Below are 9,121 nucleotides of genomic sequence, written 5' to 3' on the forward strand. Positions count from 1 at the left end.
TCATGTTGTAGCATGTATTAGTGCTTCCTTTCTTTTTAAATCTGAATAATATTGTATTGAATAGATGTCAAATTTTGTTCATCTACTTGCTTGTTGATGGTTATTTTGGGTTGCTTTAACTTTTTGGCTGCTATGAATAATGCTATTATAAGAATTGATGTTCAAGTTTTTGTAAGTACATATGTTTTCATTTCTCTTAGGTTCAAATGTCCTTTAATAGACATGATAATTTAGAGTAGTTTTAGATTCTTAGAAGAATTGAGAAGTATGGAGAGTTTTCATTTATCTGTACCCCCACACATGCAGTCTTCCCTAACATTAACATCCTGCATCAGAGTGATACATTTTTTACAATTGATGAACCTATATTGACTACATCATTATCACCCAAAGTCCTACTATAGATTAGGGTTTATTCTTGATGTTATACATTCTATAGTTTTTGACATATGTATAATGACATGTATCCATCATCACAGTATCATAGAGAATAGTTTCACTGTCCTAAAAATCCCCTCCCTGTTCTCCATATATTCATTCCCACCCTCCTAATACCTGGCAGTCTATGATGTTTTTACTGTGTACATAGTTTGCCTTTTCCAGAATATCTTACAGTTGGAATCATACAGTTTGTAGCCTTTTTAGACTAACTTCTTTCACTCAGTAATATGCATTTAAAGTTTCTTTGTGTCTTTTCATGCAGACATCTATATTTATATTTATAATTTGTAGTGCTCCTCATTTTTTTCTATAGATTCACATTTCTATGTGGTATCAGTTTCTTTCAATAGATTCATATTTCCATCTGATATCATTTGCCATAAGTATATAAAACTTCCTTTAGGGGCGCCTGGGTGGCTCAGTGGGTTAAAGCCTCTGCCTTTGGCTCAGGTCATGATCTTAGGGTCCTGGGATCGAGCCCCACATCGGGCTCTCTGCTCCGCGGGGAGCCTGCTTCCTCCTCTCTCTCTGCCTGCCTCTCGGCCTAGTTGTGATTTCTCTCTGTCAAATAAATAAAATATTAAAAAACAAAAAAACTTCCTTTAGTATTTTTATAGTTTATGCCTCCTTGTGACAAAATCAATTTTCATTCACTTGAAAATATAGTTATTTCTCCTTCGTTTTTGAAAGATACTATCACTGGACATAGGATTCAGTTTTGCAGCTCACTTTTTTTCCAGCACTAGAAAGATGCCCTGGATGTTATTACATTTTCATTGACTTCTACAGTATCTTCTGAGAATTCAATTGTTTGTATTTTTTTCTATATATAATGGGTCATTTTCTGCATACTTTAAGATCTCTCTTTCTGTTTAAAACATTTTGAGTGTGATTTTTTCTTTGTATCTATCTGCATTGAACTTTCAAAATCTCTAAGTTGATCTGTATATTTTCTATATGACATGCAAGTTTTCTTTCTTGGAAATGTTTTCAAATATTTTATCTGTCCCTATTTCCTTCTCCTCCCCTTATGGGGCTACATATATAGAGATTGTTATATTGTTATATTAAACACATATATATTAAGTTGTTTAATATTATTGTACAAGTCACTGAGGCTCTCTTGATTTCTCCTCTGTATTTTTCAGGCTAGGTAATTTCTGTTGCTGTATCTTCAAGTAGACTTTTTCTTTTGCTCTCTCTAATCTGCTGTTAAGTTCATCTGGGAAAATCTTCATTTTAATTATTCAGTTATAAACTCCCATTTGACTCATTTTCATGATTTTATTTTCTGCCCATAACCCTCATCTCTTCATATATCATGGAAATAATTTCCTTTAAATGCCAGAACATATGCTAACTGTTATAATCCCTGTCTACTAATTTCAACATCTTTATCATCTTGTGGTTGGTTTTACTGACTTTTTTTAATGGTATTTCATATTTTCTTCTTTGTTGTATGTCTTGTAAATAAAAATTTATGTTGGACATCGTAGGTTATACATTGTAAAATCATGGACACAGCCATGTTCCTCAGAAGAGGGCTGATTTTTGTTCTACAAATAGTTCTCTTGGCTGGGACCAAACCTCTAAGTCTGGCTACCAGATTAAATTCCATTTGGTTTGTTTGTTTTTAAGAACTTTTGGCCAGAACTCTTGAAAGTTTCTCTGCATATATATCCTTTGGTGGTTATCCATGTTTTGAGCTGAGTTCATGTATCATTTTGGGGGCTCACTGCTCTGCATCTCTTTTATTTTCCAGGATTTGTCACCTTAATTTTCCAACTGTTTTGCCATCACTAAACTCTTTAACATATCAAGACAGTAAGAATGAAGTTTTCTGCTACAACATGCTACATGATTCAGGAAGTGCTCTTAATCAAAGTGGTGCAAAGACCCAGATATCACTAAGTGTAATTCCTATTTTTCAGTAGTTGAGTAGTTGACTTCAGTTTCTGCTTGCTTTCTGTTGCTCTCTACTGTGTTCTCCAACAGCTTTGTAGATTTGTTTGTCTTTTGTCCATAATAAATTAATTAGCAATTAATTAATTATAATAATTTCTGTCTTTGGATAATCAGTATGACTGAAGTGCTGTGCCATTAACTGAAGCTGAGATTCATGTACATAATTTAAATTTTTTCTTTTATACCTTTATTTCTAAGACATTTTATTTGACTATTTGAATCTGTTGGTCTTTGTCATCTTTTGTGCTTTACCTCATATGTTTTAATTCTTTGTTTCATTTCTTTAAATATTATAGATAGTTATTTCCTATTATGTTTCTGCTATTAATATTTAAGTTATTTCTGGATCTATTTCTCATGGTGGTTTCATTTATGGTATCTTGTTTCTTTGTATAATTGATTATTTTTATTTTAGGCTCAAAATTGTTAGAATATATTGGAAAGTCATGATGCCTGGGAAGAGGAGTAGTCCATAGTACCCCAAATCTTTCCTTTTTGAGCATGCCATGAAAGTTTATTCCTCTGTTACTGAACTTATGGCACTTCACTGTATACTTATTTACATAGTTGTTTCATTTAGAATTGGGGTTGCCTATTTTTTTTTTTTTTTGAATTTTAGCATCTGTTGAATTTATTCAGCATAACCACAGAGGTATTGTCTTCATGCTGTCACACACAGACACAAACACAGATACAGCACAATATCTGTATTTAGCCAAGTACATTCCTTCCGAGGCTCATTTATATGTCTTCATATGCCACAGCCCATCATTTAAATAATGGAGATTTTCAATGCCAATTCCTTTGTTGACTTTCTCAATATCTTCTGCAGACATCTTCATGACTCCAACACACAGAGCATGCTGTTTTCCTTCTGCCATGATTGCAACAATTGTATCTACTACAGCAGGGTAAAGTTTAGCTCCAGGAGAAGTTAAGCCTGGACACATGATATTTGCTCCACTGAGTACAAATTTGATGGCTCCTTTATCAACTTGCTGGTGTGGCAGGATAAAAGGATATTTGTGAAGTAACCTTAGGGTTGGATAAAAAGGTCCTTCTCTTTGTCTAAAAAATAGTAATTCTCCATTTACTGTAAGGATTTCTATATGTTCATGGCATCGCACTATTTTGACAGGATCTTTCTTAGGCATGATTTGATTAAGCCATGGTTCAATACCTGGAAATTGTTCTATCAACTGATTCTTAATACCCTTTATAACTGAGGTTTTCAACTGGATGCAGTTGGACACATTTTCTTTTTCATCAAATTTCTTGAACATGATCCAAGGTGAAGGGGGCGACGATAGGGAAGGGCCCGGAATGGGAAAAGAGAATTGAATTAGCAAGGGTCCAGCAGATCCTCGGTTGCCTAAACAGGACAGAAAACTCAAAATTATAGTGGCTTAAACAACATATGATCCTATTTTTCATGAATAAAAGTGGTTTAGAGAAAGATAGTTCAGATCTATTACATTGTTCTATCACATAACAAAAATGGCATCATTGAATCTTATTGTCCAACAACCTTAGTCTGACTCTTCTACTGTATCACTTAGTCTAGTTGCTTTGGTTCTAGGCATCATATCTGCATTCCAGCAAGCAAAAATAAAGAAGAAATAAAGAGAGGGGCATGTTCCATTTATTTACATTTATTCCCTGAATGGGTCTGAAGACATTTAGTATGTGTCATTGGCCAAAACTCAACATGAGCACATTTATTTCAAAGGAGGCTCAGAAATGCAGTTTTCATTCTGGGGGATGAGATGCCCAGCTAAAAATTAGGGTTTTGTTACTAAATAAGATGGGTATAAACTATATTTGGAAGAAATTAACAATCCCTATCATAATACCTCATCTATATTAGTATATAATCATTTTATTGATTGAAGACATCTTAATAATTTTATGTCCAATAGAAGCTAGTTTCCATTGTCTTCCAAATAATATGTGCTCAATAACTTTGTGTTGAAAGAATGGCTGAGTCACATAAATTTTTCTGCCCCTCCTAGCATTTTTATATGACTTGCTTTAAAATGGTGAGTTATGAGATTTTTAAAAATATTTTATTAATGTAGTATTTGCAGGTTTTAATGTTGATCATTGATGAATTGAGTAGTTTGCATTGAAATTCAGCTTCCAAATGACTCTATGAGCATCTGTTCATCTATAAAGGTAGACTTTTTAAATTCTATTCATTTGAATAAATTTGATTTTGTTATTATATATACATAAAATGGAAAGCTATTTACTTTGTAGTGGCAAGCATTTTCCCATGCATTTCTGGTACTGTTATAGTGTTGCCACTGGTGATCTAAACCAACATTCATGGGTGATTGGATTTTATAACCATTTTTATTAGGTACTGTTCAAGGTAATATTATAGATCTCATAATGAGTAATAACTTGGTATTCCATAAACAGAAAATAAAGCACAGAAAGTACAGCTGTCTTAGCCAAGGTAACATGTCAGCAAGAAATATTAAGTAGGAATATATAAAGAATCAGTTTCAGAATTCATCATCAGAAAGCAGAAACTTTGAATTAGGACCTGCTAATGCCATCTAAAATATTTAAGAATTTTTGGTTTCTTGCTGTTTTAAGCAGGTAGATCCTTCACTCTCACTAGCTTAATCGTTAAACTCCTTCATCACCTTAATTATTCCCCTTTTTTTTCCAGAGTTTGTGATCCTATATACTGCCCCCAGTTCTTTATGACCCCTCACAGAGGAAACACATCAAGATGCCAAGGAGAACTGTGAGGTACATGTATTTTCCTATGGCAAAGGTTGGTAACCAGCTAAATCCAATACATTAATCTCTGATGTATCAAAAATATAAATCTTTAAATGACACTGAATAGTAAGTGTCTTAAGACTGGTACTTTTGGGGGCACCTGGTGGCTCAGTGGGTTAAGCCACTGCCTTCGGCTCAGGTCATGATCTCAGGGTCCTGGGATTGAGTCCTGCATCCGGCTCTCTGCTCAGCAGGGAGCCTGCTTCCCTCTCTCTCTCTGCCTGCCTCTCTATCTACTTGTGATCTCTCTCTGTCAAATAAATAAAATTAAAAAAAAAAAAGACTGGTACTTTGATCAAGAGATTTTCTGTTTGCTCTAAAAACCTAACAATGAAAAACAAAATATAATAAGAAAAATACAAGAAAATGATACCATAAATAAGATAAACATCTTTGTGGACCAGGAATAGAAAAGAAATATACAGAGTGAGAAGCAAGACTGAATGTGCTTCATTGCTAGTCTTCTTTTATATTAAGCCTTATGTAGAGTTCCCTCAAATATACCCATTTCTTTTGCTGCTGTAGACATTTCCTTTTTTTCCATTTTATTTATTTTTTCAGCGTAACAGTATTCATTGTTTTTGCACAACACCCAGTGCTCCATGCAAAATGTGCCCTCCCTATTACCCACCACCTATTCCCCCAACCTCCCACCCCTGACCCTTCAAAACCTTCAGGTTGTTTTTCAGAGTCCATAGTCTCTAATGGTTCACCTCCCCTCCCCAATGTCCATAGCCCGCTCCCCCTCTCCCAATCCCACCTCCCCCCAGCAACCCCCAGTTTGTTTTGTGAGATCCATCAACAGATGAATGGATAAAGAAGATGTGGTATATATACACAATGGAATACTATGCAGTAATCAAAAGAAATGAAATCTTGCCATTTCCGACAACGTGGATGGAACTAGAGGGTATCATGCTTAGTGAAATAAGTCAATCAGAGAAAGACAACTATCATATGATCTCCCTGATATGAGGACATGGAGATGCAACATGGGGGGTTTGGAGGGTAGAAAAAGAATAAATGAAACAAGATGGGATCAGGAGGGAGACAAACCATAAGAGACTCTGAATCTCACAAAACAAACTAAGGGTTGCCGAGGGGAGGTGGGTAGGGAGAGAGTGGTGGGGTTATGGACATTGGGGAAGGTATGTTCTATGAAGTGTGTAAACATGGCGATTCACAGACCTGTATCCCTGGGGCTAATAATACATTACATGTTAATAAAAAATAAAAAAAATTTTAAAAAAGTTTGGAGAAATAGAATACTGTCATTTCTTTTCTACAGAGCACCTTTATACCAAGGAAACTTAGAGTTAGGAAAAATCCTTGCATTTTGGATTTAGTTAGATGTTTTGAATCCCAAGTGTGTTGGGTTATGTTATTTGGGGCAGGTCACTTCACTATTTTGAAGCTCATTTTTCCTGTTTGTAAAATACAATTAATAAATTCTAATACCATGAAAAAAAAAGCTAATGTACTATATGTTGTCTAATTGAACATAATAAAAAAAAATACAAAATATATACCAAAACCATTTATATGCTGTTTGAAAGAGACATATGTAAAACAAACTGATATGGATAGTTTTAAAATGATAGGAGAAGAAAGCTGATAAACTGCTTTTGATCTCCTACACAATCACAGTCAAGGCCAAGAAAAGTGATGACAATAGAGGGACAATATAATTCAAAACATATAAGCAATGATCAAGTACGATTATAGGAAAATCATGAAGGTGTATGTATTCAAAAATATAGATTTTATATACATGTAGTAAATATTGAAAACATAAAAAGAAATTTGTAATACTATAAACTCAGTGAGATTTAATACAATGATAACAGAGACTGATACGTCAGGTAGGAAATGTTCATAAGGTAATTGAAACTTTGAACAACACAGTTAATAAGACAGTTAGTATATGTATATAGAAATGACTAAAGTGAATACATTATTTTTAAGAATATAGAAATACTTAAAACTTGACCACATTTAAAATGAATTTTAAACAATGAAAACTCTATAAAATGTTTTGATCATAGAAACTATATTAGAAATTAATAAAAAATGTGCATGGGAGGAAAAAAACTGAAATATGCCCTTTTAAAATTATTTATAAAAAAGGAAATAAAAATGTGAGTAACAGATATTTATAATTGTCCTTTTAAGAATCAAATTATAATTTTTTGTGATGCAGCTTAATAAGTATTTAAGATAAAATTATAGTAAAAACTCAGGGGGAGAGAGTTATGGGGTGACTGGGTAATGAACGTTGGGGAGGGTATGTGCTATGGTGAGTGCTGTGAATTGTGTAAGACTGATGATTCACAAACTTGTACCCCTGAAAAAAATAACACATTATATGTTAATAAAAAAAATTATAGTAAAAAAATCTTACTAAAAGTCAAGAAAGATTCAAGATGAATTAAACATTTAATTCAAAAAGCTAGGAAAAAATAACACAGTCTCTTCAATAAATGGTGCTGGGAAAACTGGACAGCGATATGTAGAAGAATGAAACTCGACCATTCTCTTACACCGTTCACAAAGATAAACTCGAAATGGATAAAAGACCTCAACGTGAGACAGGAATCTATCAGAATCCTAGAGGAGAACATAGGCAGTAACCTCTTCGATATCAGCCACAGCAACTTCTTTCAAGATAAGTCTCCAAAGGCCAAGGAAACAAAAGCAAAAATGAACTTTTGGGACTTCATCAAGATCAAAAGCTTCTGCACAGCAAAGGAAACAGTCAACAAAACAAAGAGGCAACCCACGGAATGGGAGAAGATATTTGTAAATGACAGTACAGACAAAAGGTTGATATCCAGGATCTACAAAGAACTTCTCAAACTCAACACACACAAAACAGATAATCATATCAAAAAATGGGCAGAAGATATGAATAGACACTTCTCCAACGAAGACATACAAATGGCTATCAGACACATGAAAAAATGTTCATCATCACTAGCCATCAGGGAGATTCAAATTAAAACAACATTGAGATACCACCTAACACCAGTTAGAATGGCCAAAATTAGCAAGACAGGAAACAACGTGTGCTGGAGAGGATGTGGAGAAAGGGGAACCCTCTTACACTGTTGGTGGGAATGCAAGTTAGTGCAGCCACTTTGGAGAACAGTGTGGAGATTCCTGAAGAAATTAAAAATAGAGCTTCCCTATGACCCTGCAATTGCACTGCTGGGTATTTACCCCAAAGATACAGATGTAGTGAAAAGAAGGGCCATTTGTACCCCAATGTTTATTGCAGCAATGGCTACGATCGCCAAACTGTGGAAAGAACCAAGATGCCCTTCAACGGATGAATGGATAAGGAAGATGTGGTCCATATACACAATGGAGTATTATGCCTCCATCAGAAAGGACGAATACCCAACTTTTGTAGCAACATGGACAGGACTGGAAGAAATTATGCTGAGCGAAATAAGTCAAGCAGAGAGAGTCAAGTATCATATGGTCTCACTTATTTGTGGAGCATAACAAATAACATGGAGGACATGGGGAGATGGAGAGGAGAGGGAGTTGAGGGAAACTGGAAGGGGAGATGAACCATGAGAGACTATGGACTCTGAAAAACAACCAGAGGGTTATGAAGGGGCCGTGGGAGGGGGAGGGGTGGGGTGGGGTGGGAGGTTGAGGAACCAGGTGGTGGGTAATAGGGAGGGCACGTACTGCATGGAGCACTGGGTGTGATGCCAAAACAATGAACACTGTTATGCTGTAAATAAGCAAATAAAAATAAATAAATTAATTAAAAAAATAATATGGTAAATCTAAAAAATATAGAATTAATAAGATAATAGAGATAAGAACAGAAATTAAAATGGAAAATAAGGATAAAACTGAGAGAACCAGTTACTTGAAAGGACTAATAAAACAGATAAACCTGTAT

General features: G+C 34.6%; 1 protein-coding gene across 1 annotated transcript; it reads right to left on the reverse strand.

Annotated features, from left to right (window-relative positions):
* Positions 1-3,025: 3,025 nt before the first annotated feature.
* On the reverse strand, positions 3,026-3,767 carry LOC123935193 (malignant T-cell-amplified sequence 1). Its single transcript, XM_045995725.1, has one exon. It carries the CDS (start codon positions 3,687-3,689, stop codon positions 3,144-3,146), a length of 546 nt encoding a protein of 181 aa, XP_045851681.1. The 5' UTR covers positions 3,690-3,767; the 3' UTR covers positions 3,026-3,143.
* Positions 3,768-9,121: the final 5,354 nt, after the last annotated feature.

Source organism: Meles meles, chromosome X (assembly GCF_922984935.1).
Source record: "Meles meles chromosome X, mMelMel3.1 paternal haplotype, whole genome shotgun sequence".
Taxonomy (NCBI): Eukaryota; Metazoa; Chordata; class Mammalia; order Carnivora; family Mustelidae; genus Meles; species Meles meles.

What these genes read in the sequence shown, in the direction of transcription:
- LOC123935193 (XM_045995725.1), bottom strand. Translation starts at nt 3,689, where the DNA reads ATGTTCAAGAAATTTGATGAAAAAGAAAATGTGTCCAACTGCATCCAG.